Source organism: Salmo salar, chromosome ssa06 (assembly GCF_905237065.1).
Source record: "Salmo salar chromosome ssa06, Ssal_v3.1, whole genome shotgun sequence".
Lineage (NCBI taxonomy): Eukaryota > Metazoa > Chordata > Actinopteri > Salmoniformes > Salmonidae > Salmo > Salmo salar.
Window position 1 is genome coordinate 33908611 of NC_059447.1, and position 16783 is coordinate 33925393.

The following is a 16783-nucleotide window of genomic DNA, read 5'->3' on the forward strand; positions in this document are numbered from 1 at the left end:
GAAAGTTTGTGACAAAGAGAGTGATGTTGCGTGCTCTGCCAAGACTGGGAAATTCTGTGTCTGCTGCAATAATGGACAGACAGGATTTAAAGGTTGTTTACTTAATCAATTGCAGGAACTCCATAAGTCTTTCTGTTCAGCTAATCCTTCAACGTCTGGAAATAACATTTTAAACCAGAGTCTGGGAGTGCAGCTAAGGGTTCCCCAGAACAAAACAATATATAGACAGAACAGATCAACCAAGTTTCTCTGTAGAACCTCTAATTCTAGTTGGAACATACTTTTGGATGCAGTTTTATCCTACCAGGTACTAACGATCCTAACTAGCTTCACAAGCACTGGGATAGAAAAATGCTTCATAGGTATTTGTATCCAGTTTTATATGCAAATTTCAATCTATATATTTTTTTATCCTGTGCAATCTCATCCTGTGTGTTCACCTGCATCATATCATGTTTGCCATTTCTAACTTGCAGAAGTTGCACTACATACCCAAATCAATAATACCATTTAGTTTGAACTTGGTACACATATTTACTACTTCATTGAACATCTCAGCTTTGATGTGGTACTGTATAATTGTAGTCCCTTTTCATGTTATGTAGATACAGACAGTAAAGTCAAATTCTTCAGTTGGCACAACCTGTGGACAAACCTATTAGCTGTTCCTTGATCGTGTTCACCCTCGTACTCACATTTCAACTACAAAGCCACATCTGGGAGTCATTTTGCACACAGTTCCACATATATCACCATGCATGCAATGCTTTGCATTGATCAGAAAATCTGACATTTCGTCAAGTCAATGATTAATACATTTAGGAGTTCATCAAAACTTGATCTACCAAGTCCTGAGAGACTTGCTGAAAGCTTTATTTAAAGTAGCTTAGTTAAGATTTAGCAATAATCAGTTCCCTTGTTTAGCCTTTACCCTATAGTTCTCATTATTTCCCTTTGATCATTTGACTTTGATCTTGAAATGAAGCCGCTCTAGATTTATATTACAGAGGAATAGCAGTTTTTAGAGGCCCCCCAAATCCCTTCATGTTTTGATGGATACTGAAGCAGTATTTAAATGTTATTTAAGAAAGGGGGCTGGTGTAGGCAGCTGATGGTGATAGGTTTGGGATGAAACATGGCAAATCCTTTTCCATGGGATCAGTCTGGATCATTTTGAATGTGTTGTACATCTTTAAATCATCTTCTCATGGCAATAGCCATTGATTAACCCCTCTCCCTTCATGGTCCGTTCAGTCGACCAGGGGTTCTTAAACTTTTTCAGCTCGAGACGCAAATGAGAAATTGACCGTCCTCCCATGACCCAAATTAAGAATAAATAGTGTGTGATTGTAGATGTATTCTCATAACTCGCGACCCACCTTTCACATACCCAAGTTCCCAACCCATAGTTTAATTAAGAAACCCTGCAGTAGACAAATCTCAGCGTCAGTACAGGATGATACTGTATAGCACCAGCACAAAAGTTATCTTCAAACTCTCCTTTGTCAAGCTTTGGTTGCTGTGTGGTGTTAACATTTCAACCCATGTAGTTGTCTTGTTAATAACCTTAAGTAGGTCTGTTGAGTCCTGTGACGTGCTTGGTGTAATCAGAATCAACCGGTGACCACAGGGCTGGAGGGAGTTGGTGCTGGCTCCTTTCAGATCTCGCTGGGGAGGGAGTTACAGTGCCCAGGCCAGGGGCTGCTGTCTATGGCCAGGGCAGCAGGGCTCTTGTTGTTGCCGGTGCCATGGGTGGGGAAGAAGTGGATGTAGGGGATTGCAGGAAACAGCAAAGGGCTGCCCGGGAGGCTCTCATCCAGGGGCATGGGGAACCCCACATCATCTGTGTCCCACACGTGGAAGGCATTGTGGGTCAGGACTATGGGGGGGTGTCTGGCAATGAAGCACTCCGGGTTTCTGTTCTTCTCTAGGTCCTCCTCAGTGGGGCCAAGAAGACATTCTGATGAAAGGGGTAAACAGAGAGGACACTGGAGATAAGCACATTTGCTTCAGGACTGGTGCCCCTGATCATCTGTGTTAGCTAGTCATGTTGCCATTTTGCATAGAAAAGCTTAGAGTTATGCTTATTTATCACAAGTTATTTGCTACACGTATACATTGCGATGGAACAGCCTAACAACTACAGATTAGTTACATTTACAACTGATTTTCGAACATTTTAAGTTCATACCTGTTATATCAAGGGCCAGGTCCTTGATCAGATGTCCAACAATAGCATAGGCGACTCCTACCACTACCAGTGCTGCAATCAGCAGGTAGACCACTGCCTTTGGCAACGGAATGAGGTCCCGGGCTGCCGGCATATACTCCTTGTACAGCGGGTCTTCCGTCCCGACTAGTACGTCGAATTTGGAGACTAGTGGGGAAGCATGTGCCTCATCATTGAAATTAAAACTGGTGAAATTGAGGGCATTCATTATGGAAAAGTAGCCTAAGCGATATAGTTCTAATGATGATAAACGCGCTGATGTCCGGCGATGAGGCAATTCCCCCCCCCACACACACAACACCAAGACCAGGACTTGATTGGTGGTGAGTCTTGTATCCGTGCAACACTCAAGTCTCAACTTCTTTGATGTCTCAGTTCGAATGATCCTAAAAGGGATTGAAAAGCATGAAACATGTATATATGTTAATATCTCAGTGGAGTTGGAGGTGAACACAACTCCACCAAATATAGTTTTAATTTGTGGAGATATTACTTCCAAACGATTTCAATACCATTTTGACAGTACAAGCGTTAGCCGCTTACCTTGATTTTGGACGATTTTGGACGACTGCTGTTTTTGTGAAACTGGCTTTGCGTTGCTTTTTTTTTTTAAAGGTCCCTAAATTGGAGAAAAAACTTTTGGATGTTTATCAGAAATTAATTTCCATGTTCATAAGTCAGTCGCCCTGGAGCTTTCCTTTGACGCGCTTCTTTGTCATTGTCCTTGGTGCTGAAATGAACCCAACCAACTTTCACGTTTTAGTAAACAGTAGTATTTCTAGACCGCCCACTGTTCATCACTCAAGGGATAAACTTTATCCCGCCTCCACTTAAACAGCCAACCTGTATCAGATAGATGCAGTTGATAATGTTCTCTTAATTCTATAGTTGATGGATTTACATTACCAAGAAATGTTGTCTCCTTAAATGTCCTAAGGACGCATGGCATGAAGATCCTCATGCCAATTACAACCTTTCCAGGAGATAGTTAATCGACACACGATCACATGTAGTGGGCCTGTTTGGTTAATCCATGTTGTTTAGGAAATATTGAAGAGCTTTTCATATTCAATATAAGCCTACTATCATCTTTGAAACATGTAGTTGTTCATCTCCACTAGATTATTTTAGAGGAAATGTCCTTCTCCAATCCACTGGGCATAATTCAGCGCACAGCCCTGCCCTTTGACCTTCAATGCTTTCCCACCATAGACTGGATTAACTAATTGTAAGAAGATTTTGAAACTCATCCTCATGAGCCAAATCCTAACTGGAAATAAGCATATAGTTCATGGCCTCATGGCCTCAATGTGTCAATATAGACTGTCCCGATCAAATAAATACATTATTATTATTATTAGGCTACGTGTTAAAACTAATAATTTCGTCCAAAATAGGAGCTACATTGGTTCATGTTCAGTGACTGACTTCTATTTCCTTGGGTAGAGAGCAGGCTTGGGCATGTATGGGATTTATCTGTTTCATAATTCCCCATTTCAAAGCAGCAGTAGACATGCAAAGAAGCAGAATCTGAAGAGATTAGAGGTTTATTCCCTTTATGAGACAAGCCTTTATCTGCCCACCCCATGTCCCTCATTTCCTGATGGATTTAAACTGCTAGAGCCACTGGAATACCTCCAGAGATTTATCTCCTGAACTTTGAGAACGTTTTCTTCTGTTGATTCAATATATCTACATATTGCAACATAACGTGGATTTCTCAAATTGTGTATGCTTCATGTGTGTATGTGAATGTACTTGCCACCTGCTTTCGTTCATGCATGCCCATTGTCGAGGGAAGTAGGGGTGCTGAAAAATCAGATAATTTTTTCACAAAAGTACCGTTATACCCCCCAGTTTGCTGATTAAATTAAATTGTTGACACTAATTGAACAACTGACCAGTTCACCGCACGTGTCCTCCAGAACCCGTTTTTCGCGCGCAATTTTCGAGGTGGCCAGACAGTTCTGACGAAAACTTTTATGACACAGTGCAACTGAATAATATAATTTTTGGGGGTAAGTAGCCAGCAACACTATTTTGTTGTTTCCAATGGAGTTTCGCTAAATATTTCTAATATTTTGTTACCACCACATGACTTACCCTTGACAAAACTCGATACTGGATACCTATTTGGTTTTGTCATGATCAGATCAGACTGAGGGGTTAGCTTTATGCCTAGCTAGGCTAGCTGGCCAGCATAGCCCAATGTAACGTTAAAGTAGTTGAGTCAGAGAAGGTTAGAGAAAGTGGTTTGGTTGAGTTGTTACAGAATTAGCTAACTTCCATACCGGTTACATTTATTTTTCCTATGCAACATTCTGCTCGTAGAAAATGTCCCAGCTCTTCTTTGGAAAGCCAGCCCCTACCTTTCAGTCTACACCAAAACCTGGTCATCATCATCCCTCATCACCCAAGGTAAATGAAGGAAAATATGAGACTGTCCAGCTCAACTCTGGATGACTGATATCTTGCACCTGTGAATACTTTGCTACTTATTTTTGAGAACTGTACACTTTGTCAATGTATTTTACATTTACATTTACATTACATTCTAGTCATTTAGCAGACGCTCTTATCCAGAGCGACTTACAGTAGTGAATACATTTCATACATTTTTTTTTCAATCGCACTGGTCCCCCGTGGGAATCGAACCCACAACCCTGGCCCATATCAGTCAATTGAAATGAATTCATTAGGTCCTAATCTATGGATTTCACATGACTGGGAATACAGATATGCATCCGTTGGTCACAGATACCTTAAAAAAAAGGTAGGGGTGTGGATCAGAAAGTATCTGGTGTGACCACCATTTGCCTCATGCAGCACGACACATCTCCTTCGCATAGTGTTGATCAGGCTGTTGATTGTGGCCTATGGAATGTTGTCCCACTCCTCTTCAATGGCTGTGCAAAGTTGCTGGATATTGGCAGGAACTGGAACACACTGTCATACACGATCCAGAGCATCCCAAACGTGCTCAATGGGTGACATGTCTGGTGAGTATGCAGACCATGGAAAAACTGGGACATTTTCAGCTTCCAGGAATTGTTTACAGATCCTTGCGACATGGGGCCGTGCATTATCATGCTGAAACATGGCTGTGGATGAATGGCACGACAATGGACCTCAGGATCTCATCACAGTATCTCTATGCATTCAAATTGACATAGATAAAATGCAATTGTGTTCGTTGTCCGTAGCTTATGCCTGCCCATACAATAACCCCACCATGGGGCACTCTGTTCACAACGTTGACATCAGCTCATCCACACGACGCCATACACACAGTCTGCCATCTGCCCGGTACAGTTGATACAGGGATTCATCCGTGAATAGCATACTTCTCCTGCGTGCCAGTGGCCGTTGAAGGTTAGCATTTACCTACTTTAGTCAGTCAGGTCAAGACCCTGGTGAGAATGACAAGCACGCAGATGAGCTTCCCTGAGACGGTTTCTGACATAAATTATTCGGTTGTGCAAAGCCACAGTTTCATCAGTTGTCCGGGTAGCTGGTCTCAGACGATCCCGCAGGTGAAGGAGCCAGGGATCAGAAAATGTTATGTTTGATTGACATTTGTCCCTGTATCCTTAGGACCCTGAACAAGGACATGGGCCAGACCAGGACATCCCTGATGAGACATTTTTGTTTGTGACACTGGACGAAAGCCATGGACAGCAAAGGTATGGAGTTACTGGGTTTAAAGCATTATTCATTGTGTTCTGTTAAGTATTTAAAGTACTTTTTTTATTTTTATGGAAGTGAGGACTCCGGCATCGACATTTCAAACATCTCCAATAGACGTGACGTACACAACAGTACTTCCAGTGAGATCCCAGGTGAGGAGACTACGACTGTTCTCAGGTCAACGATAGAGGAGATAGGGAAGAAGGCCCAGGATCTGATAGAGAGAATAAACCAGAGCCGAGCCATGGACCTGGAAATCATGACCACCTTTGAGAACAAGTTAATGAATAAGGTATCACTGTCCTACTGTTGAGTAAAAAGTACATGGTCATATTTTTTTGGAGTTAAAAAAGAATGCATTGAGATTACAAGTCTAGTTTAATGTTTATGTGAAGGAGTGTGACTGACTAGTGTGTATATGCGCGTGTGGGTTCCTCCCCAGGTGAGAGAGGTGTGCCAGCAGGTGAAGGAGCAGATGTACAGCAGCTATGAGGAGCATGGCCGTTGGATGGAGGCCAATCTGCAGGAGCTGTCTGAGGTGCTGGAGAGGAGCAGTCAGCTCAGTATAGAGCTACAGGGAGCAAGTCAGACCTTATCAGCCATCAACAACAGCCTGCAGCAGACAGCTGAGAACTGACATCTACCCAGCCATTCATTTATTTTAACTGCCTTACAGCATCCCGACTTCTGGGAGGTCTAGAATAATTAAAGCAATGCCTTGTGTTTGTTTGACTGTGGTATATGTCTAATAGGACATAAAACAGTGGTTGTAAACTCAGGTGTTGGAAGAAGCTTTTGTTAATTCAATTATTTATTATATAACTAGTGTGGATATTTTTGTTCATACCTATGACCAAATAGCATTATAGAACATATTTCATGGGCCAGAATATACGCTTGTGCCCAGTTTAGAATCCAAAACATTCACCTTAATGCCTATGGGTCAGTCCACCAATTAAGTGCCTTTGGAGAAGTGTAACTTGTTAAAAAAATATATATACATTTAACATGCTGTCATAATGTCATTAAAAAAAGTTTTTCTATCACAAGACGTTAAATAAAAATAATTACTATAGTAAGTGCATATGAAGTGCCAAATAAAGTAACAGGGTTGACGACTTCTTAAAGCTGCCATAAATTCCCTTGTGACAGGGGGAATGGAAGCTTGTTGTGTGTAGTGGCAATTGAATGCAAGCTTCACCCAACAAATTAAATTAAAACATTCCTAGCCTGTCTATCCATGGGTAACAGGGTTGACGTGTTATGCTCGACCCACTCAGTTTTCCATCACAAAACACCAGAAAATGGTCAAAAAGAGTAGAACCTGCTTTTACACTATGATTTGACAATTAGATGTTCAATGTTTAGAAAAAATTGAGAAAACGAGTTCAGTTCACATAAGTGTTGACCTTAAAATGTACAGATGATTAATCACATAAAATAAATATTTGCGAATTACCTTGTCAAAGCAACAAAATAACTACAGCTTCACAATGATGGTGAAACCTTGAGACATTGAGGTTAAGTGCATTAAAGTCTTCCAGACGTCACAGAGGGGCATGTCAACATACTGAATTTAGGCAATTTAGCAAGTCTTTATTCATAATAGAAATCTGATTGATTGAATTCTCCATGTGGTCTATATTAAAGGGCACTTCATTTAATGTAACAGGCTTTTAAAATTCAATAGTGGTGCACAATTTCTATATCAAAAGGACGCAAAATACACTTCATGGAATAACCCCCCCCATCTTTTTTGATTCACTTTATGTTACTTAAAATAGGAACATTCAAAACACTACCACGAAATGAAAGATGAGTAATCCAAAAATCCCCCAACCACTCTGGATTAAATGGACCACCTGTTGATGACAATTCATTTATAAACAAGAGACTAATTTAGCATTAGATAGTGAGCATTACTACAACACTATTACTTTGCCAGCAAAAGGAAATTGCAATGACCATGAAAGTACTGCAAGCGTTATTTGTGAAAAGCTTGAATTAACCTTTAACAGTGCAATTCAAACCATCCATAACATTTACATCTGGTTGAGTTCTGAGGAGAGCAAACTTAATAAAGTGCAAACAGCATTCATTGTCTTCTACCCCAAAATACAAATCTCTGATCTGCCTAAATGGTAAGTCACAAATACAACTATTCAATTACAAAAAAGCAATGGCATGATTATTTAAACTGTTTTAATTTATTTACTTTAACTTAAACTGATTGACTTTTTTTTTTTTAACTAACATTAAATGCAGTATCATTTATTTGGCATTCAATTACCAATAACTGGTCATTAGTACCATCACAGTTCTAAAAACTCAGGACTTAAGTATGGATCTTGACCTCATTTTAAAATGTTTGTCCAACAACCATTTTACTACAAATGTTGTGAGGAAACAAGCGATTCATTCTAAACCATCTTAACTTCCACATTGTAGTCAGAAATTGTCCAAACAAACCAGTAAGTACTAGGGTTTTATGACAGAGTAGAAAAATAGCTTTGTTTTTCAAATTGAAATAATTACACTCATGAATTATCCATGAGATCGATGATAGACTTGCCTTTAAAACCCGACCTGGTCTTTCGCATAAAATAAAGATTTAGGACTGGTTTCCCGGACACAAACTAAGCCTAATCCTGTTCTAAAAAGCAATTTCAATCGAAATTCTCCATTGAGCATGCTTTTTAGTCCAGGACCAAGCTTAATCTCTGTCCAGAAAACCAGCCCATATCCTACAAACTCAAGTGAGAGGAAACATTAGCGTTACTGTAGAAGACAAGCCATCAAAGCAGTGTAGAACTACTTGTCCTTCGTTTAAGGAACAGATTGACTTGAGGTTTCTGTTAGTGGTCTGTTTGAGCACTAGCAATAGGCAGTTAGTTATTAACAGTGAAAGACTGCAGTCCAGTGATGGCTTTGCCCAGAATCAGGGCATGGATGTCATGGGTACCTGGAAGACAAAGAAAACAATATAAGGAACCATGTGGAACAGTTAAACAGTGCTGATGCTGAAGTTGAGCAAATATATATTTTTTTCCCCTTGAAAATATCTTGGAAAATGCAATGGTTTTCCCATATGACCTATTTATTTATTGTAAATGACATATTACTGACCTCTACTGGTGAGGAAATATACCACGATAAAACAGTTTTCCTTCCACATCCATAGCAATGACACATCCATATCCTCTTAGACCTGGTTATGGCCTTCTTTCTCCTCACCTTCGTATGTGTTGACGGCCTCCAGGTTCATAACATGGCGGATGATGTGGTACTCGTCAGAGATGCCGTTTCCTCCCAGCATGTCTCTGGCCTGCCGGGCGATGTCCAGGGACTTCCCACAGCTGTTCCTCTTTAGCATAGAGATCATCTCAGGGGCTGCCCTGAGGTAGGAGAGAAGAAGACATATGAGCTAAGTCTCCTCCTCAGGTTCTATTCCCTCTGAAACAACCAGAAATTGTACTTCCACTATGGTGTGTAGTTCTTTGTTAAAAAGTGGTGTCACACTACAAGACGATTATGTCACATCATTTCCAGTTCCCTCTTACTTTTTGGCGTCGATGAGTCTCCCCAGCTGTAGACAGGCCTGCAGGCCAATGGTGATTTCTGTCAACATGTCGGCCATCTTTTTCTGCATCAGCTGGTTTCTGGCCAGGGGTACTCCAAACTGGATTCTGAGATAAATATCATGAGTAGCAGAACATCTTAAGTTCACTCAGAAAAGCTGACAAAACAAAATAAGATTCAAGAGCTACAGACTTTTGCTCGGTCCTGCTCATCCAAAACAACATCTCATACCAATAGTAGCCACAGAATCCTCACCTGTCTAGTGTGTACTGACGAGCCGCGTGGAAGCAGAACTCTGCAGCACCTAGTGAACCCCAGGCGATGCCATACCGGGCATTGTTCAGGCAACCAAAGGGACCCTAGAGCCAAAGAGAACAGACAAAACATTTATACCAACAAGATTAAAACAGCATTGTAAGAAAGTCTGGCCATCCACATAAAAGTCCGTACATGACAGTGGTATCCTGGCCTCTACTCACTCCCAGGCCAGAGACTTTGGGCAGCAGGTTCTCCTCAGGAACCTCCACCTCATCCATGATGATCATGCCAGTGGCTGACGCCCTCAGGGAAAACTTGCCCTCGATCTTGGGTGTGGTGAAGCCCTTCATACCGCGCTCCAGGATGAAGCCACGCACCTTCCCATCGTCACACTTGGCCCAGACCACAGCGATGTCCGCCACAGGGGAGTTGGTGATCCTGACGAAGGTGAAGGAGATGAGGGAAGGCATTGTAATTTAGGGAGGAGCTATTTTATCAGTATGCTACAGAGTGAGTCTGGTTTCTAGGGCTTATATGAGGCCAGTTTTGCATAAGTTTCACAAGACGTGATGGTAGAATTGAGCAGAACTACGTACTCAATGTCAAACTAAGCATTTGGTTGAAGTTGTTGAAGCTGCACTTCCCCAGAGGAAACAGTGTTACATCAAATATATAAAACATGAACTACAGGCCCAGGTTACCAATTAACATGTATTTATTCCGTGTTAAGCTTACGCAATGTGAGGGCCAATGCACTCAATGGTTAAGTATACAACCACAAAGTCCAGTTCAGTCACTGCTGACGTCTCTCAGTTCAGAATCATAACACTCTGTGAAACCAGAGTAAAGGGGAACTCAGGGGAACCTAATATTCATGTACCAAGCATGAATATATTTGTGAACAGCACCACCCTGTGGACTAGTATACAGAGTGAAATGTTGTTTACAATTTAGATAAGAGCTAAACCACTCGATCTTGGGTTTATTATTTGAAAAATACATGACATTTTTTTTTTTAAATGCTCTAATGAAGATTTCTGTATAATAGGAAGCACATATTCCTATTCTTCAGAATTTTTGGAAGTAGCCTATTCTTGATGTTTCATGAATAGATAGCCTTTTCAGTCAGTAGAGGAATGCATTCCAAGGTGTTGAGACAAAGGTAGCTTTCATCAATGTTTGTGGTCTGTATGTGTTTGTTCTGTTATATGATCCATTGGCTATTTATAGGAAGCAATTCCAAGGTTCTTTGCATGGGCTCAAACTCAAAACCCTGAGTACATCACATCAAAACATCAAGGTTCTCCTAATGCCTGCTATCCAGCTACACACATCTCTGTCCAGTAAGTCCTGAAGTCCTCATGCTCATGGGGTGATGAACTATTTCCGTCACTATGTAGTAGGGCTGGGAATTGCAAGGGACCTCCGCTACGCTATTATCACGATAATTAGGTGCCGATACGATATGTATTGCAATTCTCATGTATTGTGATTCAATACTGCGATTATATTGCAATTTTATGTTCCAAACATATTGCTCACTATATGTCTGCTGCAGAGAGACAAGAGAGAGCATGAGAAAATTAGTTTTGATCAGTCAGGGAAATAAGTGCTGAAGACATGTTGGCTCACTATTTAAAAAGAAGATGGAGAACAAGCTATAAGATTAAAAATACCAGAGTTTTGGTGCAGGTACAGACAACTAGCACTATTTGGCAAAAAAAATAAAAATTATAAATATATATATATATATATATATATACACATATCTTCAAAAATAATATTGCGACATATAACTATTGATTTCCTCCCCTAGCACTACTATGTAGTGAAGTACAGTCTCCCAGTCCTACTCACCAGGTCTTGGAGCCAGTGAGAGTGAAGGTGCGGCTGGAGGGGTTGAACTTAGCCCGGGTCTCCATGCCACCGGGGTCACTGCCGTGGTTGGGCTCAGTCAACCCAAAACAGCCCAGGATCTCTCCACGAGCTGGGAGGTAGAGGACGCATTACAGGACAAATACACCCAGATATAAACAGGATTGTGCGTCATTTACGATGAGGCCTAAGGGATGTGGATGTCCCCTCCTCCTTACCCAGCCTGGGTAGCCACTTCTCCTTCTGCTCTTCGGTACCGTACGCGTAGATAGGATGCATGACCAAGGAGGACTGCACACTCATGACAGAGCGGTAGCCGCTGTCCACCCTCTCCACTTCCCTTGCGATCAAACCGTAGGCCACATAGCTCGTCCCAGCACAACCATATCCTGGTCAAAGTGTGGAGGGAGAGAGAACACATCATAGGCAATAACTTCCAAACAAACAGTAGGACTACATTAAAAGGAAATTAAGTGAATCTACATCCAATTATCTATATTTAAATGCTTCTGGCATCACACATATAGTTGATTCTGAAAAACAAATCACCATCAACATTTTATGATCCAAATGACCAAAGTCCATTTCACAGAAAACAAAATCCCTCTTTGAAAGCTTTCAGAGAATGATATAACCCCCGGTGAGTTTACAGGTACATTATCCATTTCAAATTATACATGTATAAAACATGTACCAGTAGGCGGTAACTCAAATGAAAATAAGAAAACTGTAAGAAATAGAGTTTAAGTGATAAAAAAAAAAACTGCCAACCATGTTTCCCACCCCTTCCCATCCCGCTCACCAGTTTACAGAGTCAAGTATATTTGTCCAAGCCTCAAATGTTCCTCGAGTAGCACCATTCATTCTCGCTGTCAATAATTCTAATGTTCTAACTTCTAACAGTAACTGTATCCACTGGCGAATTGGGAGAGAGTGAGGTGATTACCATCTAAGAGCCAGGAATCATCTCTGATTGATTGAGAGATTCAAGGAGCTATCATCAAAAATGGAATATTTACATTCATGCACATCGCACTTGTACCTTTGCCCCAGAAGCATTTAACTGCAGGGCACTCCCACAGCATATGGAGTTGGGGCCAATTTTATCATAAAACGTTTCCTTGGCGTTAAATACAGTCTGTGAACAAACTTAAAAATTTATAAATTGATGGTTTGGATTACGGGATGACATTTTTTCCCATATTCTGTTCCAGTTAAAGGGTTGTTCAGATTCAACAAGATCTGTGAACCAAACTGTTTTAATAGCTAGCTCAGAATGAGCTTTCCAAAAGTTGCTTATATATTATAGATATGAGTCCTTTCGAGAGCCCAGATAATTATTTATAAATCCCATAATTGGAAGGTTCGGTACTTGGGTTTCCCAAGGGACTCCATAGGCAGCATAGCTGACCTAAGTTGTAAATATAGAAAAAATGATTTACCTGGTATTTCAAATCTTGGAATGTTCTCAAAACATTACTGTCCATGATATCAGCAAGGCCACCCTCCAGATCGCAAAGGTATTGACTCACCTTTAATGGTTGGGCCCAGGATACCCAGCTCCCCCATCTCTGACACAATGTCTCGATGGAACACTAAGACAAAAGCATGTTATGTTGACATGGTTTGCATAACGGACGAAATTCATAATATTGACATTCCAACTTAAATGGCAAAACTGATACTTATTAAGGGTTCCTTCCTAGGTTATTGGCATGAATAGCTCAATGGGCCCTGCTTGGGTGATGGTGTGTCTCAAAAGTCAGACCCACCTTCGTTTCTGTTGGCCATCAGAATGCGGGGCATGAGTTTGTCCTGACAGTAATCACGGAATGAGTCTCGGATCATGATCTCTTCCTCAGTCAGCTGACCCTCCAGCTCCAGGCCATCCCGCCAGTTAAACTGAACCTTGGCTGGTGGTTCAGTAGAGAAGGATCATAGAGCAGAGAAGCACAACTGAATATTCATCAGACCCCAAAAATAATAGAAGGGCAATATATATATGATTGATCTGAAAGGAGTTGATATCGACATACGTGCTTTAGCTTTCTTCTCACTAGCTTTCTCTGGATCTGTGGAAAGGACACAGATTGAGTACTTCCCCTGACAAATAGAGGCATGATGATTGTAAGAATGGCTTTGTAAAACTACTACCATTGTGTTCTCATGATGGCAAGGTCATTATTGAGTAATGTTATACCTTTTTGTGCAGACACTGCTGATCCCTGTGATCTTGATGCTGAAATGATGGCACATCTCTGGGGGTTGACCAGCAGACGGCACACAGCGCTTCTCAGTGCCATGATGGGTAGCTAGATTTCTATTAGAAGAAAATAATCCATAAAACAATGCAACAAACTCAAATAGTTGTCATTTCAAAGACATAATAGGTTATAACTTAACAATCATGTAATTTGAGAGAGCAGGTGGAGAAAGCAACTAGCAAATTGAACTCACGTAGCTGCATAGGATAGTTTGAGAGGAGAAATGAGTCGTGATTAGTTTCGAGAATGTTGAAAGAGAGATGTGGTGGTTGGCAGACAAGTTGTTACACAAGATAACATTAGCACTAGCTAGTAGCTATCCCAACTATTTATACAGTAGCTAGCTAGCTAACGCAAGGTAGCTAGTTAGATAAATGTCGATCTGCAGGCAACTGAAACTTGGCAGCTATTAACACACCTCGCCACGTTAGTTGAGGTTAAAATGTCTACTGCAGGCAGATCAGTTAATACTATTAGAAGGTTTACGTTAGCTAGACTAGCTTGAAAGTCAGTCTTGTTCTAGTATCAAGCTGTAAAAGCATAGTATCGAGTTTATTTACTTGACACGAGCACAAACTTACTGTTTCATCAATGTCTCAAATATGTTGGCTAACTTCAATACATAGACTGACCTGTAATTTACAGTGCTGGAGATCCGTGACCCAGGCCTCCGTAGTCCTTTCCAAATTGACAAGGTAGAGGACTAACGTCAACACGGTTGCCTGCGTAAAGTAGGTCAGGAATGGTTAGGTTCAGTCGCCATTTTGAGTGTGGGAAATGGACCTTGATCCACTTTTAGTATAAAAGAAAATGTTAATGGTATGTCTGGAACCAAATGTAAATGATAGTGGGAAGAAAATTACTATGAACTTCAAATATATGTTTTTTTGTGCAGCAGCATTGTTCGTTTTTTTCTCTCTTTTCACCACTCCCTATGGCTGCTTTCTAGTGTCTCTCCCATGCAGTCGCGTAGTTTTTGACTAAGCTCTGATTGGTTTATTAGCGGGGGCGTGCAGATTCAAGGCGTGGCTATGAGAGGGTTCTGTTCATGCATTGACCACATTCATGTTCAGAACTATTTTCAGAACGTACGGACAGTGGTGTAAAAAGTACCCAATTGTCATACTTGAGTAAAAGTAAAGATACCTTAATAGAAAATGACGGAAGTAAAAGGGAGAGTCAAGTAGTAAAATACAACTTGAGTAAAAGTCTAAAAATGTTTGGTTTTAAATATACTTATGTATTTTTTATTTATTTTATTTAACCTTTATTTAACTAGGCAAGCCAGTTAAGAACAAATTCGTAATTACAATGACGGCCTACACTGACCAAACCCGGACGACGCTGGGCCACTTGTGCGCCGCCCTATGTATGGAGTAAAAAGTACATTATTTTCCTTAGGAATGTAAAGTAAAAGTAAAAGTTGTAAAAAAATATAAATTATGACGTAAAGTACAGATACTACTGAAGTAGTACTTTAAAGTACTTTACATCACTGCATATGGACCTGTCAAACTGATAAAAAACGATTGTAATTTATCATAGCATACATTCACTTGACTATGACTTGGAATGTTTTACCTGTAGATAACAATTAAACATTGAGTCACTAGAGTCTGATTACTTGAGCAACCACTTTCATGACTTTGCCCTTCTCTCTGGATCAGAAAAGGAGGATCATTTTCATATACACTGCTCAAAAAAATAAAGGGAACACTTAAACAACACAATGTAACTCCAAGTCAATCACACTTCTGTGAAATCAAACTGTCCACTTAGGAAGCAACACTGATTGACAATAAATATCACATGTTGTTGTGCAAATGGAATAGACAACAGGTGGAAATTATAGGCAAAAGCAAGACACCCCCAATAGTGTGATTTTCCACTTTAATTTTGAGTGTGACTCCAAATCCAGACCTCCATGGGTTGATAAATTGGATTTCCATTGATTATTTTTGTGTGATTTTGTTGTCAGCACATTCAACTATGTAAAGAAAAAAGTATTTAATAAGATTATTTCATTCATTCAGATCTAGGATGTGTTATTTTAGTGTTCCCTTTATTTTTTTGAGCAGTATATTTCTAAGATGTTGGGCCCTGACTTTACCAGTAGAGTGCAGCACATTGGCATTTGTGTAATGAGCTCAATGTAACATGCACTAATATGATAGAGTATAATAGAGCTATAATACTCTACAAAGCTCATTGAAGGTTTGTTTCTGATTGTTGTTAATTAAGTGTGCAAAGAAATGTTGATTCCAGACATGCACCTACCCCATCCCACATTTAGAAAAAGGTCTATAACTAAATGAGAATTAAAGAAATTAATAATTGAAAATATGCACTTAAATCCCGTGTGACACTTGGCAGAAGCAGTGTGCTGTTGAAAGGCCCTAAGGAATCCTGCAGTGAGATGTCCATTTAGGTAAGACCTTCAAGGTACCAGCCATGCTGAGACAGAAACAAACTGACATGGTGTATAGTCACCGGGTGTTATGCTGAATTATCTAACTTTTTTATATCAGGCCAGTCACACATTTTGAACAATAGCCACGTTGATATGGTGCCAATGTGATGCCTTCCAGTGTATTGGACATGTAATTGTTTGCCAGTCATCTGAGTTGGATATATAGGCACCAATTCCAGCATTCTTTTTTCTTTTGGAAATAATATTTTAACTTGACTGCACGTCCAACACAGTTCTTACAAATGTATTGTGTAGCTCAATTAATCTGATAAATTATAAAACAAATTAGTGAGAAAGTAGGTTTAACCTCTATCGTACTCCTCCTATTCCCTTTTCACAGCGGTTCTTCCACTCCAGTTCTGACATATATTATTTAGTATTTTAGGAAATCTTGCAGCTTCTCTTCTTGACACACTGTAT

The 16783-nt window shown here is 40.4% G+C and overlaps 2 protein-coding genes across 3 annotated transcripts; one reads left to right on the plus strand and one right to left on the minus strand.

Moving 5' to 3' along the window:
- Positions 1-3965: 3965 nt before the first annotated feature.
- LOC106607076 (synaptonemal complex central element protein 2) lies at positions 3966-6882 on the plus strand. Its single transcript, XM_014203667.2, has 5 exons — positions 3966-4248; positions 4562-4648; positions 5825-5913; positions 5993-6209; positions 6360-6882. Exons 2-5 carry the CDS (start codon positions 4565-4567, stop codon positions 6552-6554), a joined length of 585 nt encoding a protein of 194 aa, XP_014059142.1. The 5' UTR covers positions 3966-4248; positions 4562-4564; the 3' UTR covers positions 6555-6882.
- A 900-nt stretch (positions 6883-7782) lies between these two features.
- Positions 7783-14774, minus strand: LOC106607075 (glutaryl-CoA dehydrogenase, mitochondrial). 2 transcript variants are annotated; one of them, XM_014203664.2, is made up of 12 exons: positions 14526-14774; positions 13830-13949; positions 13666-13701; positions 13402-13542; positions 13162-13224; positions 11848-12018; positions 11612-11741; positions 9976-10192; positions 9752-9855; positions 9478-9603; positions 9152-9312; positions 7783-8879 (listed from the first exon to the last, which is right to left on the minus strand). In XM_014203664.2, exons 2-12 carry the CDS (start codon positions 13930-13932, stop codon positions 8806-8808), a joined length of 1326 nt encoding a protein of 441 aa, XP_014059139.1. In that variant the 5' UTR covers positions 13933-13949; positions 14526-14774; the 3' UTR covers positions 7783-8805. The 2 variants fall into 2 exon arrangements, with proteins under 2 accessions (XP_014059139.1, XP_014059140.1); XM_014203665.2 differs by having other exon boundaries at positions 14475-14565.
- Positions 14775-16783: the final 2009 nt, after the last annotated feature.